Source organism: Nicotiana tabacum, chromosome 6, assembly GCF_000715075.1.
Source record: "Nicotiana tabacum cultivar K326 chromosome 6, ASM71507v2, whole genome shotgun sequence".
Lineage (NCBI taxonomy): Eukaryota > Viridiplantae > Streptophyta > Magnoliopsida > Solanales > Solanaceae > Nicotiana > Nicotiana tabacum.
In genome coordinates, this window is record NC_134085.1 from 34,635,582 (window position 1) to 34,657,397 (window position 21,816).

The 21,816-nt window shown below is 35.7% G+C and overlaps 2 protein-coding genes across 5 annotated transcripts; both read right to left on the minus strand.

Moving 5' to 3' along the window:
• Nucleotides 1-6,406: 6,406 nt before the first annotated feature.
• On the minus strand, nt 6,407-13,477 carry LOC107789181 (uncharacterized). Of its 3 annotated transcripts, XR_012710303.1 has the most exons (8): nt 12,813-13,475; nt 11,386-11,440; nt 9,349-9,423; nt 9,114-9,205; nt 7,972-8,053; nt 7,686-7,763; nt 7,552-7,613; nt 7,058-7,141 (listed from the first exon to the last, which is right to left on the minus strand). XR_012710303.1 is itself a non-coding variant. In XM_016610957.2 (7 exons), the coding sequence occupies exons 1-7, from the start codon at nt 13,313-13,315 to the stop codon at nt 6,672-6,674; spliced, it is 1,017 nt and encodes a 338-aa protein (XP_016466443.1). In that variant the 5' UTR covers nt 13,316-13,449; the 3' UTR covers nt 6,407-6,671. The 3 variants fall into 3 exon arrangements, 1 of the variants encoding a protein (XP_016466443.1); XM_016610957.2 differs by lacking the exons at nt 7,552-7,613; nt 7,686-7,763 and adding an exon at nt 6,407-6,797 and having other exon boundaries at nt 12,813-13,449; XR_012710302.1 differs by having other exon boundaries at nt 7,552-7,763; nt 12,813-13,477.
• A 4,354-nt stretch (nt 13,478-17,831) lies between these two features.
• LOC107789182 (TATA-box-binding protein-like) lies at nt 17,832-21,408 on the minus strand. Of its 2 annotated transcripts, none has more exons than XM_016610960.2 (9): nt 20,860-21,408; nt 19,919-20,006; nt 19,675-19,746; nt 19,418-19,468; nt 19,114-19,158; nt 18,877-18,969; nt 18,643-18,744; nt 18,473-18,546; nt 17,832-18,354 (listed from the first exon to the last, which is right to left on the minus strand). In XM_016610960.2, coding segments are annotated over exons 1-9 (603 nt in total). In that variant the 5' UTR covers nt 20,937-21,408; the 3' UTR covers nt 17,832-18,353. The 2 variants fall into 2 exon arrangements, with proteins under 2 accessions (XP_016466446.1, XP_016466447.1); XM_016610961.2 differs by having other exon boundaries at nt 18,238-18,376; nt 20,860-21,405.
• Between the last annotated feature and the right edge of the window lie 408 nt (nt 21,409-21,816).

The following is a 21,816-nucleotide window of genomic DNA, read 5'->3' on the forward strand; positions in this document are numbered from 1 at the left end:
AACGAATTAAATTCAAAGGAAAACTCAAGAACCTCTAGAATGGGAACCAAACGTCCAAATCCTATCAAACCAACTCCGAATTGCACCAAATTTTGCAGATAAGTTTCAAATAGCAATACGAACTTAATTTCAAGTCCCAAAACTAAAATACAAACCCGATAGCCATAAAGTCAACTTACGATCAAACCTAGGAAATTTTCAAATCAAATTGCTAACTTTCGGTAAAATTAGTTAAATTAACCTAGGGACCTCCGATTGCAGTTTCGGGCAATACCCCCAAGACCAAAATCACAATATGGACCTACCAGAATCGTCAAAATACCGATCCGGGGTCATTTATATAAAATATTTACTATGGTTAACTCAAGTTATTTTTAAAGCAAAAAATCATATTTTCTTCAAATTTTTATGTAAAAAATTTCGGGAAAAAGACACGGACCACGCAGTTTTAAGTTTAGAAGAAAAAAATGGGGGCAAGGGTGGACCAAGGTATAGTAAGGGGAGTTGTCTTGCCCAGCTGCTGAAGAGAAAAATCTCTCCTCCTCTTCAGGAAGAAGGGTGAATAGTAATTCCGTCACTATTCATCGGCCATAATTCCGGAATCCGGCAGTGGATTGTCGCAAATTTGGTCTCAAAAGAACCCCCTTCTCTTTGAGAACAATCCCCAGTTGGTTTCATCCTCAAATTCATAGCCAATTTTTTCAGATCTTAATTTTTCTCTCGCGACTACTGTAGCATCCAGTCACTAGTTTCTTCTGTTGCTTCACGTCAATGGAGTTTTGAAGAGTTTTATGGCTGCTGCGAATTCTCCCCAGCCTTTGGTTGTGGGAGAGGATATCCAAAACACCATAGAAACAATTCCAAACACGAAGCAAAAACAGTCATACGCTGAACAACTTCGTCCAAATAAATCTGCCGCTGTTTTGTCCAAGATCGAGTTGTGTCCTGTCAATATCGTTCATGGGGAACCAATGGTGGAATTCACCATCGATGAGGTAAAAGCTTTCACTATTGAAGAGGGGTTACATCAGGCTGTAATACTCAAGTTTTCATATGGAAAACTAGATTTGAATGAACTGCGACAAGTTTTATCTAAGCAGTTCGATGTCAAGGGATACTGTAACGTGGGGCAACTGGAATATCGTCACATCTTGATAAGGTTTGATTTTTTTGATGATTTTGTTCAGTTCTTATCACGAACTACTGGTTTTGTTAAGACAAAGGGTGATGAATTCTTCTTTAGAACCTTTCTATGGACGAAAGGTTTTAATCCACGTGAAGAAACTTCAAAGACAGTCGTTTGGATCTCCTTACCGGATCTGCCTACGAATTGTTTTGCAAAAAAATCGTTACTGTCAATAGCAGCAGCAATAGGCAAGCCTCTTGCAGTGGACAAAGCGACTCAAGATCGAACACGACCAAGTACGGCAAGGGTTAAGGTCTTACTAGACCTACTGGACAAGCATCCTAAGAGAGTTAGGATTCATATTGTTGATAACAATTCTGGAAAAAAAGTAGACCATTGTCAGTTGATAGTATATGACAACCTACCAAAATATTGTACATGTTGCAAGCATCAAGGACATGACGAAAGATCATGTCGTTGGAGGATCAAAAAAAATGAGGAGAAAGCTCTAGTCAATGAAATTGAGGGCCTTGACAGTGTAGACAAACTAGAAGGTGATGCTAGGGATTTTCTTAACGCAAAAAGAGGGAGACAACTGGAAATTGAAGTAGCAAAAGATCATGGAGCTGAACAGCAGGTTTTGCAGTCAACTGTTGTTATTGCAACTGATAAGGTTGGTACTGCTGATGCAAGAAAAAATCCATATTCTGGGCAGCAGCAGGTATTGAAGATGCAACTTAGTGATGTTCAAATTGATATGGTTAATGCAGGACATGATCGTGAAGGGGTTGGTGAGGCTTCTATGGTCGATAAGGGTCCCTCTAAACCTAGTCGTGATGTTCCTGCTAGACAAGCTTTGGCAAGAATTTTTGATGCTGTAAATCCAGTTGTAGCAGCTTATGATAAGCTGTCCACTAAAAATGCAACTGGTTTTTCATCAAAAATAATGGAACATGGAGGTAGAGAAGGTGTGGAGTGTGCAACAGACATAGGCTCAAAGGATACTAATATTCAAGCTAATGTCAATGCTCAATGTGTAAAAGAAAGGGATGTTGATATAGGAGAAACAGTTATACAGAATATTGGGCAACTGGCAACACTAGGGTTCACTTTGGATGGTGAAGCCCGTACTTATGGAGGCAAGGAGAATGGGGAAAATGGTGTGCATTTGGAAGATAAGGTTGGTAATGAAAAGGTGGATGGTAAGTGTGAAGATACAAAAGAAAAAACTGAAAAATGGAACGTAGTTTCTGCTAGAAAATCACCCACGAAGAAGACCGTAATGCCCAGACAAATATCGGCAGGTGCGCGACAGAATGCTTCGAACTGTGTCTCCAACTCTAATAACTTCGAAGTCTTGGCAGATGTGGATGATGGGCAATTGGATTCAACAGCACTAAAAGGTGATATGATGAATAGACAACTTTTTCCATGCACTGGCAGCGGAAAAGGAGTCCAAGATAGCGCGAATTTGGCAAAGGAAGGGAGTGCTCGACAGCAGGCTTCAAAGAAAAATTTAGTCGAGGAGCTAATGAGTAAGGCACATAGCTCTAATACTCCTACACTACATTTTTCTAACCCTCACGTTGAATAATCATTAAAGAGGCCCAAAGTGCAATGATGCTAAATGCTAATATGATTAACCAACCATTGGTTATGTTGAACACTTCCGTTTTTGAAGTACCATCACAATCTTTGGAGTTTTGTGGAGAACATGGAGATCATGGACAATTGGTTCTGTCCACAGGAAAGAACAATGAGGTTATTAAATCAAATGTGAGGGCAATGACAATTAATTCTAAGCTATGGGAAGACCAACCAGAGTATGATGATGAAGAAGACTTGGGAGTTGATTTTGCGAAGGATTCTACTAATGAAGGTGAGAGGTGTAGTGGTGATGAGGAGATGTTATCAGTAGGTTCACCATGCTTTCCAAATTTTGGAAGTTCTTCTAAGTTAGGATCAGGAAACAAGCTTAATGCAAAAGCTCCTGATTTTATTCCTAAATCAAGGCAGCAACTTAAGACAAATGGAACAACTTTGCTAGAATTTCCAATAGCAAATCAGCCTGGGCAGCAGCAGATATTGTCGAGCAGTATACCTGCTAGTATGCCAGTAATAAAACAGCCTGGACAGCAGCAGCAGCAATTGAATACAACAACTGAGCAGCAATTGAATGCAAACAAACATGGAGCAAAGTCGATTGGGCAGCAGCAGTTTGCAAACAGGTCTGGAGCAATGTCAACTGAGCAACAGCAGATTCTAACGACCAATTCAGCTGCTATGAGTGGGGCTGATCAATATGCATTAACAGTATCAAGTCATGGACAACAACAACACAATGTAAACAAGTCAGGATATGTACAACAATAGCAGGTTACAACATTTCCAGCGATCAATGTGAAGGAAAGAAAACTTCTGGATGAGATGTACCAAATACATTTTGCGCATGGACAACAACTGCAGCGTGCAAATAGTCCACCACAACAGCAGCAGCAAAATGAAAGTATCTCAGGGGCTGCAGTAATGTCTCCAAACTCTGAACACCAACATGATGCTTTGCAACAGGCAACACTTATTTCTTTGGAGGATAGAGAGTTACTTGACGCTTTAGTAAGACCTAAACTTCTAAACTACATAAGTCCAATGCAAGCTGCAAGCACCGGAAGTGTGACTAAGAACAGGAGTAACATGCAAGCCATAGAACAACTTCAAAACACTACAGCCTTAGCAAATACACAAGAAGGAAATGAGTTGATAACACTTGACCTCCACGACAATCGACCGCATCCAGTGAATGTAGGAAGATATATGTATGAGGAAGGAGAAGAAGATGCAATTTTGCAACAATGTCGGGCAGAGGCAGCAAGAAAAGGTGATTTATCACTGATGCATAGCGGCAAAATAAAGAAGGCACATACAAGGAAAAATAGTTGGGACGACAAGATTAGTGATTTTTTAAATGTTAGGCGACCTCCAATGAGAGTTGCCAAACAAAAGAAGGCTGCCCCAACTACGTCAACGAGATCCAACCGTTCAAAAAAGAAATGATGATTTTTGAATACATTTTGAACACGGTTGAGGAAAACAACAAAGAATTACAAATTGAAAATTTTACAAGTTTGGAAAAGAAGGGACATGAACCAAATTGGTACTTCATTCTATTATACCACTTTATTAGTATTCTCATTTGTAATATCATCACAGAGTATGTTATAAACTCTGTGATGATCATTGAATATTTGGTACTCTCTAGTTCTTATTTTTTACATGCATGCTAGTAGGTGAGGCCTTTTATTTGCCTCAATAGGAATAGTAAGGTAAGGTTTAGCCCGGTATGTGTTGCCTTGGTCCCATGTCTTTGGAAAAATATCCACACGGCTATGAGATTATATGCCCTCGTGAGACTTTGCCGGCAGCTACACCATGAATCCTCTACATGAGGCTGTCATCTTAAGGCAATGTGAGGCGCAGAGGAGTGATTATATAGCCAAGGCATATGGGTAATAAAACCGGTGCTATTGTCCCCCTTATTTGTACTTTTCCTAATTGTTGCATTTTTATTTTCATTTATTAATAAAAAACTAGCCCTAGGCGCTTGTCTAGCGGATTGCCAAAAAAAAAATCAAGAAAATATCAAATGAAGCTAATGGAGGTCTCAGAACACGAAAACAAAGGTTAGTACTCAAAATGAATTATGGGGTCGTCACATATACATAAGTAAACACATGAAGAAGCTTAAACATTCTTTTCAAGTGTCATCGTACAACACTACCTTTTGTTCGGCAATCGTTGCCCTTCTTCTTATGTTTCTTCTTTGGAGTTTTCTCTTTGATAGATGTGCCTATTTAGCTTTTTTTACATATAATACTAATAATAACTGTAGAAACTAAAAATAAATCTGAAGAATGAATGATCATTTTTGCTTAATCTTGGACATCTTTACGTTAACGGCTCATGCATGAAGAGAAAATTACTCTCCCCTCTATACTTTTTTGTATCTATTTTATTTAGATCAGATTTGTAGTGACAATCCAATATCTAAAAGAGATAAAATGAACCCATTTGGGAACAAGAAAATACCATCGCAATTTTATCAAATGCTTTTGTGCGATCACTTCCCAAACAAATATAGATTTTTTTTTTTTCAAAACAGAAAGCCCAAAATTATAGCTAAAATTATTAACGATTTATATAATTACATTGGAGATGCATGGTAAATAAAATATATCAGAAAATTAGAAAAGGAAAAAACTAAATACAAGTAAGAGAAGATTTTAGAGCTCAAAAGAGAGGAACGTAGACGAAAATTTTGAAAAGTGAAACAAGGTTAGACAACAAAGTATCACCAGAGAACATTACAAGAAGGGGGCTCATTGGGTGATGAAAATGGCTAATTTCATCAAATAAAGAATTTATGTTTTAAAATATTTACCGAGTAGCTAAAGAAAATTTAAAAAAAATTAATATAAAAAAAAACTTCAGTTTTAGACGTAACTTAGAAATATTAAGATGATGAAAGAAGAGTACGAGATTCAATTTAGATCATATAAAGAACTACATATGCTGACAACTTCCTCAACGTTAATTTATTTTTCAAGTCAATGACTCTTGCATACATCTCAAACAGAACTTATACTCGTGATGAGATCTTAGATTAAACTTAAACAAATTATTGCATCATGCGACTCAATAGTTACACCATCTTACACGTTCTTTATGAACTTCATCAATGCTTCTACACTTGTTTAAGATTCTTGGTTATAGACCGCTCCAACGTTACCTTTGAAAACTTATTAATTGAAATTATTAATTGAAATGTATCGTGTTTTTGGGAGTTCAAAAGAAATAAACGTGTGAGGGTTGCAAAGAAGCTACTTAACAATATTTTTGGGAGTTCAAAAGAGATTTTTATTTATACTTCTATGATAATAAAAATTAAGTAGCACAACTTTACTACCCTAACTATGCAATTGAGCTTGGGCTCGCAACTAGTAAAACAATAAAAGGGGATATCGTATAAGTAAATTCTCATATCAAAGATGTGGTAGTTTTCTTTTCCCAAATCAAAATTGAAACTACATAAATTAATTAGTGTGGCAAAGGTTTGTTGACTAAGTCAAATGATGCATGTTTTATCTTAATTAAGACAGATCCAAGAAGATAACAGATTTCCTTTAAAGATATATAAGGTGCCTTACCTCTACAATTTATACATTTCATTTCTTATTTAGAGGAGAGAATGCACCTTCAACTATATTTTGCAACTATGAAGGATCAAGTCGAGATCTCCTTTTATTTGTCATTGCTTCAATGGAGGATAACAATGAATAAGATCACCTATGCATACTAACAATTACTAGAAACTCCAATGGTTTACTAGAGCCTTTGAGCATTTATCATATATACAACCACGTAGGGGTGAAGAGAAACATTTACAGGTACATAGAAGTACAACTGAGTTTTGGTATTTCAGATTGAATTTCCGACTGCTATCATTTCTGCACAAGGAAGAGAATTTACAAGCTGGATCCTTACGTTGATACTAAGGGGCTGCTGACGGCATTGATAAATACTGCCGCCACTCCTCCGGTGTCCCCTTTTTCGATCTTAACATTTTTATAGCCGAGCTGGTCAAAGGTATAGCAAGAATGTCATACTCTTTAGGGGCCTGCAAGATCACAATTAAGCAGCCTTTTATCTGGTAAAACAAGAGTACTGCCATTTCTGCTGACCCTTTTTGCTAAACATGATACTTCACCCCCAAACCACCTCAGAGAAGAAACATAAAAAAGGAGAACGAGAAACAAGTAAAATAAACAGGAAAAAAAAACAAGGAAAACGGTAACATATATATGAAACTGTTTCCAATTAAGAAGCTTTGTCACAGTTCTGGAGCTATTAAGGTACTATGATAAGAATCAGTAATACCTTAGGTTCTTTCATAAGCTTCATATTTGCTTCCTCGGGTGTCTTATGACCCTTCCTTGAGTTGCATCTGGAACAGGCAGTGACCTATTGGAAGAGATATTAATGTTAAGCACCAATGTGAACTTCCAGCAGCGAAAAACTTGTGGGCCTATATATCCCATCTTTCAAGCTCAGAACAGAAGCAAGACAAATGGATTAACAGGATTTCAAACCTTTTTAAGTTAGGGGGAAGGGGGGGAGGAAAATACACACTATCTGAAGTGAGAACTGAGGAAAAAGGGAAGCCTCATTCAAGAGTTGCCACTTCAGATATAATGAAATGTTGTTTTGCAATATAAATCTAATTTACAACATTAATTAAATCTTTAAATTTTCTTTTTGACAAAGCAGATGATATTTATTAAGCTCATCTATTGCAATACTTTCACTAAGCTTTGAGATATTACAAGATAGTTCAAGTTGCAAAACCAAATTACACAAAAACTGGTGCTCACGCAATAATAATCGTTAGACTAGCACCATCCAGCTTCTGAGACTTGGTTCATTCTAGTCAGTCCTGTTCCCAAGGAATTTCAACATCATCGGACTAGTTGAGACAATTCTAGTATGTTATCCACATTTTACCTACCAAATCCATTTGTCCTTTATATCTGTGCATGATCAATGTCGGCATATAATACATAGCTTTTTTACACATCCTTTGCTCCTAATCAAAATAAGCAGAAATCAAGTGACGAATTAGACCGACCTAGATCAAGATTTTGACCAACTCAAATTTATGCTTAACCAGTCATGGCCTTTTATAAGGACAAAAGGTGCAATCTTTTGAAGCCGAATTAGCACAAACATTATTATCTGCATAGAAAAATAATTAAGTGACAGCGGGAGTTAGACAACATTATAGGCAATCTTACCAGATTCTCCCAGGTCCATTCTCCACCACGGGCAATTGGCAGAACATGATCAATAGTTAAGTTCTCATCCGAAGAGCAATATCTGTTAATACAGGAAAAGGTATTAGGACATTGATTATAAATCATGATCTCCCAAGTCACAAGTACAGGAAAAGCTAAGAGAGCTCAAGACACATCCTGTCTCTGTGTAGCTTTCATAAAATCTGTCCCATTTATAGTAGCAAAACCAAGACCTTACTCGGATTTCCAATACAAGGGCAGCTAAGGAGAAAAATTGTTGAGAATAAACGATAAAACAAGGACAAGAGAAATAAGGTTTGATGAGGCGGTTACTTGTGCTCAATGGTGGAGATCTTTGTGAATGTAAAACATGATAACATTGTTGATGAATTTGTAATAGGCTTCAAAGTTGCTTTGGCTTGGCGTTTAGTGGCAAAAGTCATCCACAATAGATGTTTCCTTGGTTGTTCGAGATAACAGAGGATGTACATTCAAAGTTTCTGGTAGAGTAGCAGGAATTCGCAACATGGAATGAGCATCTATTATGGCCTTGCAGCATTTAGTAGTGGAGAAAGCAACCGAGATGTGCATTTCTTCCCCCCCTAAATGCCACTCTATATCTTAGAATTTCTCCTTGAAGCCACCAAGAAAACTGCTTTCTGACTATGGAATCTGTGATTTATGCTAATCCGAAAGCTAAGAATCCAATCAAAAGGAGGAAAATTTTAAGTCTTGTTGGTCCTTGTGTGCAAAAGAATGAGAACCATTAATCATCTTTGCCTCAATTAAAGTGATAGGAAAAATGGCATCTCCTTACTTTTTTTGGTGTGCCTGAGTAGGATTCAATAGATGTGATTTCAAAAGTATACTCCACATGTTTTTTGAGCTCAATACGGATGGGAAAAGGGCCGTTGAGGGGCCAAAAGGGAACTCTGTGTGGAGATATAAGAGTTCATTTTTGCTTATTCACTTCATCGTGCTTGCTGTTGTCAAACACACAACAGTAATTACAGGTACATTTTTGCTTCAGAGAATAAAACAGTTGATCATTCCTTTGGAGAAGTAGAACAGTTCTAATATCAGTTTTCAACCAGAACTAAATAGCACCACTACAGGCATCAAAAAGGTGGCAAAGCACTTACTGGCACATGTAGTTGTCCCGATAAAAGATATTCTTACGACTGAGAGCTTTCTTTATTCTCCTCCGTTTGACAACCTGAAGTAAATGAGGAACCTGGAAGTACCGAGATGTCAGAGTAAGAAAAAAGAACAGACAAATCAAGATATAAAGAAGAAAGAAAGCATAATAAACCAATGATGCCAGTTGAAATGCACAAAGAAGGCTTAGAATGTCATTGGTGCTGACTAATGGCATACCCTTAATACAGCAGGAATATAATAGGAGCCACTTGGTGAATTTACAGTCTGATCATAATACTCCAGAACATCAGCCTGTGAAGAACAAATCAAAAGCTTTATATCAAAAAGAAAATAATGTGAAAAAGAAGATGCTGGGAAGTTGCTTTACAGTTTCACCCAATAATAACTTGATCAGAACTAGAAATCACAATATGCACTACAACTGGTCATGAAGACTAGTTCAGATTAGAATGTTGATAATGCTAATACTTTTCTTGGTATGAAAAATGCTGTAATATTAAAGGATTAAAACTTTTAAGTCTAAAGCAAATAAGGTTATTAAGTCATTTACATAATCCCTGGCAAATATCGTGTCCGGACATTACATGTTGAATTTTAAATATCCAGTTAACACTGCACATTGAGCCACTGATTCTTTGAAGCTTAGCAGCTTTAATTTCTAAGAAGCTTGTCTCTCCAAGGATAGTCAACTTAGTGACCTGAAGTTTGGGGTCAAGGGAACCTATTTTTGTAAAATGATTTTAAATCTTTGAGATTGAGTCACCTCGAATTGGAACCTTCACTGTAGATTGGTTCATGAGAGAAGGAAATTTGGTTATCTTAGCTCTTTCCCTTCCACTTAATAGAAGGGCTTGTACAAGGTAATTTCCCCATCTAAACAAGAGTTGAGTTCTCCTACTCCACAATATCCCGAAGGAAAAGAATCATCAGCATGTACACAACCACAAAATCAGCAATCAGCAATGGGAATCGTGACCTCCACCATCACATCCACTGGACTCTAAGCACAATGTAACAAGAACAAAACAACCTTTTTAGTAAGCATAAATTGAAAATATTAATTCATTTCTCCTTGTTCGAATCCCAACTTTACATCCTAAATTCATGCATAATATCATCACTACTAAGTTTGAAATAGAAAACCTCAGATATCAAGGCTTTCTTTTCCTTCTTTACTTCTTTTTTTTTCCAATGAAGTACAACAACAACAACAACAACAACAACAACAAGTCAACAATAAAAAAGCCCAGTATAATCCCACAAATGGGGTCTGGGGAGGGTAGTGAGTACGCAGACCTTACTCCAATGAAGTAAGTAAATATCATTAATTAAGGCATGAAAAAGATGCATAGTTACTAAAGGAACCAAAAGGCTCCAGTACAATATCTATGCTAAAGAAAAGGCAGCTAACAAAACAAAAAATTGTCAACATCAAAAGGGCTCCAATACAATGTCTATGCTAAGATCAGGGAGCTAACAAAATCCAAAAAAAATTTAATGCTGTTCACAGGGATATGAAAATCCTTTTTTCTTTTGTCTATATGTCATAAGCTACAGAATTATTACAGTACATCAAACTTTTGCAAGGCTGATTTCGTGCATATAGTTCATGTATTAGGTGATTCAAGCACTTCTCAGCCAACGTAACTGAACTTTTGATGCAACCATGCCTAGTCTTAGGGTTTTATTAGATCAAAGAGAAATAAAGCCTTTTGGAGAGGTGTCAACTCCGAAATTTACCCACATATCTGGCGTTTAACGGGGAAACAATACCTCCAGCTCCTGAGTGGGATAGGGTAACTTTCTTTTTCTTCCCAATGCGCAAGATGGCAGGACTATGAGGGGACGAGGCAGGTTGTGTTCAAAGAGACTGAAAGGCTCTAACAGTTTAGGATAGAACCAGTCTTGCTTTCAAACTCATTAACAATCAAGCAATTAGTATTCCCACGAAGTTTCGCTTATTGCCATCTAAAAAATTCGGCCTTTTTGTTTAAACACAGCTCTATTCAGGGGCGGACGCAAGGTTGATGCACCGGGTTCATATGAACCCTGAACTTTCAACGCGGAACATAAATTTGTGTAAAAGTTCATTACACATGGAGTTTATATCTTGGATCTGATGCTGGCTCTATTGAGGCAACAGGAAGAAATTCTTTTTTTTTTTTTTTTGGTTTTGATCGGTAAGGCCACAGGAAGGAATAAATGTAGTAATCACAAGGAGTTCTAACAACAGCAAGAAATAAATGGTCTGACCTTCTCCATGAATTCCAAGCAAATAGCCCGTTTCCAGCAGACAACATTAACAGGCCTAGCAAGCAAAAAGTAATTAGACTTGACAACAAATTCAAAAAGAGGTATACCACTCCAGTAACTACTTAAATTTTAAAACAATAGATATAATGCAAAACAAATAGAAATGACGAAAGATAGCAGCATGAAAAACAAAAGCAGACTTTTTCTATGTTCAGATGTACGGCACCAGCCTAATCCAAAAAAGTAGAATACTTTCAGCCAAATGCATTGCATAAGAATATTGGGGGTCCTCTTTCTTTACCCAAGACCTCCATCCTCCATTCTTCTTCATCCTGATTTCAAGGAAACCACCTTCTTTACCACAAAAGATGAAGAAATTTGTACCTCAACATGGAGCACTTTTCTATCAAGAAGATGTATCCTAAGGTTCCCTGGAGAAGAATAACTTGCAATAATATTGGTACACCTAAATCATTATTAATCGTATTGTTGGCTGCTCATGGAAGACTGTACACAAGAGATAGGATGTATAAGTGGGGAGTGATTTCATCTGATATATGTCCCTTATGCAACCGGGCAACTGAGAGTATAGCACATTTGTTCTTTCAATGCACAATTGCTACTGAAATATGGAGTAAACTGCTGCAATGGCAAAGTATTCAGAGGCAAGTAATGAGCTGGAATGATGAACTTGACTGGGCTGTAGTTAACTATAATGGCAAGAATCCAGAGGCTGAGCTGTACAGGATGGTTTTAGCCGGGAGTGTCTACTCTGTCTGGCAAGAGAGGAATCAAGGAGTATTCATGAACAACAAAAGGGATGTTGGTACTATCATTAAGATGACTGTTCAAGATGTATTTCATAAGGGGTCGATGAAGCCATCAGTAGCGGGAAAACTAAAAAACTTGAATTTTTATCCTTGAACTGTAATAGTAGAGATGAAGGTACTTGAAATTGGTAGGATATAAAATAAGAGCTGAGCTGGGGCCTTCTGTCCAGCTCAGCAGACTGTTTTTCTTTATTTCTTGAGCTGTACATAGTTTATACTTTGGTAATAAAATTGTTTAATTGCCAAAAAAAATTGTACCTCAACAGTTATAACCTTTACAAATTCTTCAATCTCTTTTACCCCTATAACATGTGACATCTCACATGAACAAAACTAGTCATGGGCTTTCAAGAACAATCAAATAATAACATTAGCCAAACATACTTATTAAAAAATAATGACAAATAGTATTAGTCAAACACTAAAGACTAAATAATTCACTTGGTCAGATTTTATATGCTAGTACAGTATACTCCAATGACGAATACTTATTTTATCAACTCTACAAAAGAATTCAAACAAGATCATTCCCAAAAAGAACTCGAACCCTAATTTTCAAACAGGGAATGTACTAGTTACACCAGAAAACACCCACACCTGTAAGATATGTCCAAGACCAAGCCTCTGAAAGTGGAAAGCTCATCCTTCTCAAACTCCGTTTCCTCTATGATTTCCTCCCAAACCTCTTCCTTCATCCCATTCGATTGATCATTCAAGCGGAACTTCTTTGATTTTCCGATTGATGAGGAAGAAGCATTTGCGTAGACTCTGGTAGTACTACTACGAGCACCAGAAAACCGGAGTTTGAGTTCCTGAAGTTGTAGCGGTGATGAACAAGGAGCCTCACTGCAGTGCACACCACCACGTACAACTTTAAAGCGGCGACCTAAAGGACTACCGGTAACTTCGAAGCCGACGGAGAGTCCATCGCCGTTGAACAGTGGCTTAACGCGCCCTCTCACCGTGAATTGCGCCATTGTTGAAGCAGATATTTTTATTTCCCGCGGCCGGGGGTGGGTAGGGGCAACGAAATTAGAATGATCGTTATGATTTTTAAGAATGTGACAATTGTTTTTCACATTTTGGTTTGGTATAAGCATTGAAGCTAAAAGTACTATCGAGGAAAGTGGCAGTTTCGTTGCTTTTGCATTTTGGCTTCAATTTCTTCGCGGAAAAGTACTCTTAACCACAAGTATTGCACGGCTCCTTGTTAGAAATATCTCCTTTTGGCAGTCATCTTTCAACCACGTGACTGTAGTCTGTAAATTGAACTTCTCATTTTCTTCAATTCACATCCTCCACTTCAAATTGACATTTCTAAGTAGTAATATAATATATAGTAATTTCCTCCGTGTTATTTTGATGTGATTAAGAATATAAAGATAGATATTTGAATTATAATTTTAAACTAAAGGTAGGTAGCATACTAAAAGTATTATTTGGATTATGGTTTTAAATATATCATGTCAATTCTTAAGGGTATGAAAATTGTTGAAATTAAAAACATATCAAGTGTAGAAAAGTAACATTAATTTTAGAACATAAAAACGAAACTAAAGCACGTAAATCAAAGAGAGAATTACATATAAATACAATCCACACGCATACATTGTAATTATGAGGCTTATATACAATTTTGCAAAGTTGTAGCTTGAAATAATAGGTCAAAATTCAGCATCCAACTTTAAATAAATTCTCAAAATTGCTATTTAGATTTTTTAAAGCTCAAGCTTTTAACCAAATCTCTAAATCAATAATTGTGACTCAAACATTAGTTCTACAAACTAAATCCATTTGGTACTGAAAATTAGGGTTTTAAGGTAACTTACCATTGTTGAATAAGCTTAAATAAGTTTTGTGATAAATTTAAAGTAGGTGTTGTTTAGACTTGTTAGAAATAGTCTAAAGAGACTGTCTACAAAATTTGAAGTTATTTAAAGACATTTGGACTGATTTTGAACGAGAATTGCAACTGAAAATCGTACAAGAAGTGTGCCAGAAATGCTTATACACTTTTATACAATGTTATATACTCTTATATAAGGAGGTACATTATGAATACAAATGCATAAAAGTGTATAAAGATATATAAGCATAATAATAAAAAGTATGTTTTGTGATACACTATGTATAGGTGTGTAGGAAGAAGAAGAAAAGGAAGAAAATATGAGAAATCCACCAAACACATGTAAATAGTGTATCAACCTTGTATATAATAGTATATAAAAGGTATTTATACATTATTATACAATATTATATATTGTTATGCAGATGAATCCTACCAATGGAGTTTCACGTGTTCTTCTTCTTCTTTGTTGAGCATCTTCTGAAATTTAACTTCAATTTAGCTCAAATCTATTTCAATCACTTCAAATTTTAAGTTATGTACTCTTCTTGTTGTTTTCAATCGATTAGAACAATATGCAATCCAAACAACTAACAACTCGAAAAACTCAATACCTAAATCGAAGCTTCGAACGACCTTTAATGATGGACTTTTATTTTTAAAGTTTTCAATCAACCACTAGATTGAAATTACATGTGAAATGAGGATATGACTGAGACAATACTAGTACCTTCTTTCTAATTTAATGATCCAACAACGTACTAAGTGAACATCTTTAGTGCACGACAGTAAACTCAATTCTCTCCATTCTAATGGAGCAAATGTGTTGGGATATATACTATTAACCACGGGTTTGGATATAGTATTTATTATGAAATAATTGCTTATCCAATTTTGATAAAGATTTAGATAGATCATATATTAGTGTGTGTCCTTTGCTAAGTAGATGATTTAGTGTATAGAGTTTAGTTTATACACGGAAGATTAAATCATCGGTTCTTATAAGTATCAAGTTTGAGTTCACAATCTAATGATGGAACTGGACGAATCATCAGGAATGATTGTAGCACAAGATTAAATATAATTTATTTTGATTATGGGAATGATTTAATTCTAACTTCTTGTGCTAGTATATTTTAATTTATATGTATTGAACGGACCAAGTAGAGATAAGTATTTTATACTGACTTAATAAAATAAGTTCTCTAACCATTAAATGTACTTATACTCTTAATCTTGATATAATTATTATTAGATGTATATTATTATTGTTTTGATTTATTAAAATGCGAGATTCGTTCGTGGGTTAATATGCCTGGTAAATTGAATAGTAATGATGTACATTGGCAAAATAATAGTTAGATGATGGAATTCATGTCTCGGTTTAGAGATTGATGATACACGTTTATGAAAACTTATAAATTTTCATGTGAAACTCGGGTGATGAATTTTATATCCGACACATGAAATAAGTTAAGCGAAAGTCCAAAGGAAATAATCAAGAAATTAAATTGTTAGTAATTTAATTGAATTGATTAGTAACTGAATCTTAACACGAGAGTTAAATAATATTTAATGGATGAATTTTGAAATTGAATAAGAAGTGCAATTACAAATTTTTAGTGGAATATTCGTATGTATTATGGTGGATATTAATTTCGAAAAGTAGAAATTAATTCCATAATTGAAAGCCTTGTTAATTAAATTTTGTGGTCACTGTTGTGCCTAAATAATAGGAAACGAAGAAATTATTTTCTTGGTGAAAAAGAAAAGCCAACATGTTTTGGAAAAGGGTTTTAACTCTTAAAACTTGTGCTATAAATACATAAGATTTTTCACCTAGAGGAAAGCAGTAGACAGCGGCCGAAATTTCAGCCATTTTCCTAGAGATTTTCGCCCACAAAAATTACTATTTTCGGATATTATTTGGGTAACACAGTAGAAAGCCGTGGAAAGTTCGGAGATTGTGATCGGGTGGTGGAGATTTATTGAGACGATGTGAAGTTGAAGGCTCACGTGACTGAAGGGTTGTGTTCACGCTTCAAGAGGTAACCCGGAAAACTCCGTATATACTAGTTGTCTAGATTACATGTTAATTTGATACTGGGATTGCTTCCGCTGCTTATCATAATCCATCAAAATGGTTTTCATATGCCTCCAAATAAATAATTCCTTTATGTATTATTTTTTTCTTCTTGATACAAATAGTGGTTATCGGCTTTGAATCTGGGAGGAGAATTGAAATAGAATAAACGGTAGAGGAATTTGGGGGGTGCGAACTGGTCGACACTGAGGGAGAAGAAGAATGAAGAATGAAAGAATAAGAATAATTAGAAGTGAATCTTTAATGTTAAGCTAAAGGATGAAAAATATCAAGTTTGGCCTTTTAGAGCAACAATGCTACGAATATTAGTCAATTCATTAAATACTGCCAATACTTAAATGCTACCAATATTAAGTTAGCTTTTGGCATTTCAATGAATGTAAGTCTTTCCTTTTTGTATATTGATGATGCTAATCCTATACTCCGTAACTTTTTTTCCCATTAATTTGTTTTATTTTATTATGTTGCATTTAAGCTCGTATTCGTCTTGTTTCTTTCTAGTCGATCTTGGTATTAATAAAAGCTAATCAAGTTGATGGTTAGCTCTTAAAGATCAATATCAGTTAGACAAATAAAATCACCAGATAATATCATCTTTTTTTAAGGATAAATATTAAAACTAAAAATTGTAATGTGATTCTTTTAAAGTGAATTAGATAGAACGCTGTAGTGAGGACCCTAAGAGGAAGAGTTGGCCGCAACCCCGTGAAGAGAAAGCCTAACTCTGTTGTGTTGCTTAGCTTATTTAAGTTATGAAAATTTTGGTACTCAACTGCTAACATGTTCTTTTTTTCATTTCCGTCGTGTTTACAGTTGCATTAGGTGTTAGTAGCTAGCGTTTTTTTTAATTCCATTATGTTTATAATTAAGTTAGGTTTTAGTGCTCAACTACTACCGTAATTTTGTTATTTCACGTGGGTGTTGTTAGAATAAATTGGGTACACCTCAAGAGGTTTCAATCTCAATTTTTGGACGGTTTGGTGGATATTTGAGGTTGTTTGAATTGAAATTTGAACCAAAATTGAAGTAGAAGATGAACATTAAAGAAGATGAGATGTGTATCTTCTTGTGTATTATTTATCTATCCTATATATATCAACTATATTTTTTATGTGTATCCATGTATACTCGTGGGCACAGAAATTTTTAAATTCGATTTTAACTATAAATTTGACTTCAAACTAGTTCAAACCATATCTAATCTTCCTCAAACATTGTATATTGCCTTATCTATATATTTTAACGAATGTGTTTTAAATCTGTTGGTATATAATATAAAAAATTTAGCTTTATTTATGTTAAAAGAAATTTCGTATTGGTTGGTCTGGTAACACTATCGAAAACAACATTCCTGCCTTTTTGAAGGTAAGGATAAGGTCTGCGTACACACTGTCATCCGCAAACCTCACTTATGGAATTACATTATGTTTGATGTTGTTGTTGTTGGTCGGATAACAAGTTTGATCTCTACATAAAAATAAAAAATCTAGCATTGTTAAAATAATGCACAACGTATTATTGTATATGAGATTTATTATGAAACAATAATACAATACAAGTATTCTTGCATTCTCATGACGCTTGCTTGCATAAGTGATCTAACTAATGAAAACAAATGAAATAGACGAAATTTAATTGCAAACAAATAGAGAGCCATCGCCAAGACTTAAAAACTCTTTGTCAGTTGATTGACTTAAATTTAGATTTTTTGCGCGCCTAAGCAGATAACACAATCCCAGTATACATCTAAATAACAAAGGAATGCAAAATTTGTTTTTCCTAATGAACGCAATTGACAACAGCAAATACACCCTCCTCTTTCTATCTCTGATATTTTTAAACCCTCTCTATCTTTTACAAACTTCCAACTTCTGAGGTACAACATTCATAATTTTCACACTACCAAGTCATGATTCTACTTTTATTTTTGTAATTGGTAGGTTTTCAGGATGACCTGATTTTGGAAAAACCAGAATATTGGGCCTAACTTGGAGAAATTTTAGCAGTATCACAGTCGACCTGTTGGCAGAAACACATATATGGTCCTCAACCACATTGTTGCTTCAAGTACTCGCAACTCAAGAAGAGAAGAGCCGATAACTCCACTCATAAGACCCTTTGTCGCACATTCTGTATGTCGTGCTTCCAAATAGTGATCCCACTTCAACCTTGCTCCTTCAAATGAGTATCTGCACAGTTACAGCAGAAGGTCTATATTTTCTCTCATTCTTGTTTTGCCTTTAGTTTCATACAACCCATCCAGAAAGAAAATACAAAAAGCAGAATAAAGATAAGCAGGTAGCATACCATTGCTGGTTCTTCCTGAACTCTGTAAGCACAGGGTAGATGTTCTCAAAAGCAGTATATGTCTCATCCCGCACCTAAAAAAAGGAAATTGTAGTGAGTATAGTCAACGGTTTATGCAATAATGGAAAAGTATCAGTTATTCAGTAGAGACAAAAGGAGGCCTGTTTCACCTTTGCTCCAGTGAGGACAATCTTGCCAGACACAAAAATGAGCAGCACAATCTTGGGTTGCTTCATTCGGTATATCAATCCTGGAAACAATTCTGGTTCATACTGCAGAACCACATTACATCTCATCTCAGTATGAAAGAAATAACAACGGCACTATTCTTTCTCTTGGGATATCAAGAGATAAGAAAAAGAAAAAGGAGAAAGAATAACATGGAGCAAGGAAAAGTAACTTACACTTGAAAAAGCACCATGCGAGTACGCCAAACCTTCAAGTCTAATGGGAAATTTCACATCACAGGATCCAACTATATTCTGAATCTTGAAATCCTAGCACCAAGAGATTCAAGAGACCAAATAAACTAGTAAGTCTACTGAAACCAATGATCAAGAAACAGTCTATCTCCAAAATCAGATTGCAGGCACACACAGACAGAAGAACGCAAACTCGGCAATATATTGAGATATATATACCTTAAATTTGGCATCGAACCCAAGCTTCTGGATTATCCTTGCATACTGAAAGACAAAACATTGCATGTTGCGTAAGATAGAAGACAGAACAGAAATTCTTAGACAAATATTGTCTAATTTTTGGTATGTATCTTTTTCTACCAGATCCCACATGTTCGTGTTTTTTCATCACTCTTCAGGAATTTTCAAAACATTAATTGTTGTCACTTGTAAATGCCCGTATCCACATTATAGTTAAGAGTTAAGTTTCTCGTATTATATGTAAGGACCCTATCAGGTTTCACAATCAAGAAATATGGTCTACCTTCCTTGCTGCAAGCTTAGATGATTGTTCACTCTTTGCCCCGGTGCAAACCTAATTCCAAGAGATAATATATCGTTAGCAAAGAAGCCCAGCATGAACAGCCTTACATTGAAGAAACTTTCCAGTAGAATGGGCTAAAGTAAAATATTTAGGTTTAGGAAATGTTTTCATGGACAAACCATGAAACTAATGGAGCAAACTGTAATACTGGGAATAGATTACTTACAAAAGCATCCATAACAAAAGAGAAGGCTTACCATCTTTCCAGATGCGAAAATCAAAGCTGTAGTCTTTGGTTCTCTTATCCTCATAATAACAGCAGCAAAACGCTGCAGGGTGATGTGAGAGGGCCATTATCAATTAAGGAATGAGAAGTGTTACCAATCTATTTGACGAACATGACCTGATATAGATACACTCTTCCCCAAAAAATGATGGTAATCAAAAAAGATAACACATAAGAGATTTGCCTATGTGAATCAAGAATTTATACTCAAATACCTTTGGATTGTATTCAGCATTACGTGCTTGCAATGCAATAGCTTTAAGATCCAACTTGCAATCCAAGTTGACAGTTGAGACGATATTCCTGAAATCAAGAATCAGCTTATAGTTAGTTGGCCGCATTTAACATCAACTCCCAGCATATAGAGGATGATCTTGCATATAAGAAGCATGAATATATGTCTCCACATTACAATCTTGGATCATCAGCCAAATTTTACATAACAATAAAGAAAAACTGCTCTCTTTCTATATCTATATCCGGACAGCTTGCTTGAAAGTGGGGTTCACTAATCTAATCCTCCGAAACCTATCAACCGCCAAAAGCTACTCATCTATGATTAGTTCATGATTTCACTTATGTGTGGTGACTAATATTATGTGAGATCAAATTCACTTGCTTCACCAGCAAAAGTTATCACAGACCACGACAATCCTCCCTAATGTTTCCCGCAGGAAATTAGGATAATCTTGAAGAGCATTAAAAAACATGGCTACCACATACCCCCACCCTCCCTCTTATGCAGATGGCTGTCACATTTAGCTCCACTGAAAATTGCTACACATCTGAGAAAAAAGGACCATTGCAGCAAAGAATGTATTTAAGCATCTCAAAAATTAACAATGTTCAACTCATTCCTTTGCACAAAAGCCAAGAAGGGTATGAATCAAAATATTTAAAACATAGAAGAACATGACCCTTTTGTTCTTTTGTTTTCTTTTTCTTTTTTGCATCAGCAGAAAATAATTCGAGCTTTGGATACATAGGTTATAACACCAGATTCCGGTAGGTTCAATCTGATTGACTTATATTGACTATTCAACCAATAAATCGTTTCCTCGGTTGTGTACAATTACATTCGCGTGAGTCTCAATGTATAAAACCTTTAACTCCCTCCTTAAGACATGACAATGGGGACGGAAGGGAGAGAACTTACTGAAGAGTAGGCACAATCCCAGATGGGTGCTTAGACAAATCCACTGGTTGGCTCCCTTCTAGACCCACTTCAGCCATTCCCCTTGTTTCGTTATCCACCGGTCTCAAAATACCCACAAATTTCCACTTAGTCAAGAATCTCAAAAACCAAATTCTTAAAATTACAATTTCTTTGATTCAAGTTAAATCTTAACGCGATTTGCTCAATTACGGTTTCCAATCAAGATCCATAAACACAGAGATCCAACCAGATTCAGAACCACAACCTATTAACCACCTGATTATGAAATCAAAATTTGTAAATCTAGGTTTTTGTTTAAAGATTCAGTACGTGAATTTCCAGTTATTTCAAGAAAGAGAAAAAAGAGGAAAGAGTTGTTTATCAATTGTAAAGCGCCAAATTTTTGAAAGAAGAAAGCTTTTATATATTTGTATGCGTAAAGATTTGGATTTCAGTGAGTAGTGCTGGGCTCTATGGAGAGAGATCTCTAGAGAGAGAGAGGGAGGAATATATGAGAGGATCTGAGAGAGAGGGGCAGGTAATGGCGGTGAGGAGGAGAGCCTTATCTACCCTTGGCTTTATATTTATAGAGGGTGACCGGTGACCGGATAAGGTGATTATTAGACGGTAAGCCGAGCCTGCTAACTGGCTATTGGCTGTTAAAGGCTTGTCATTCCCTTTTTCCTATTTATATATGGACTTGGTGTCCGAGTTTCTATAAATTTTGGACGGATTTCTAGGCCCATCTATACTTGGTCTACATGTCCGTGGCCCCTTGTAAATACACGATTCCATTCACATTAACCCTTTAATTAAAAAAAACAAAAATTCACATTAACCTTTATTATTATTTTTTCCACATAGTTTATATGAGAGTAAATAATAGTTTATATGAGAGTAAATAATGATATGAAAAAGCTTATTATGATTTGAACTATGAATTCATATTCACTAAGT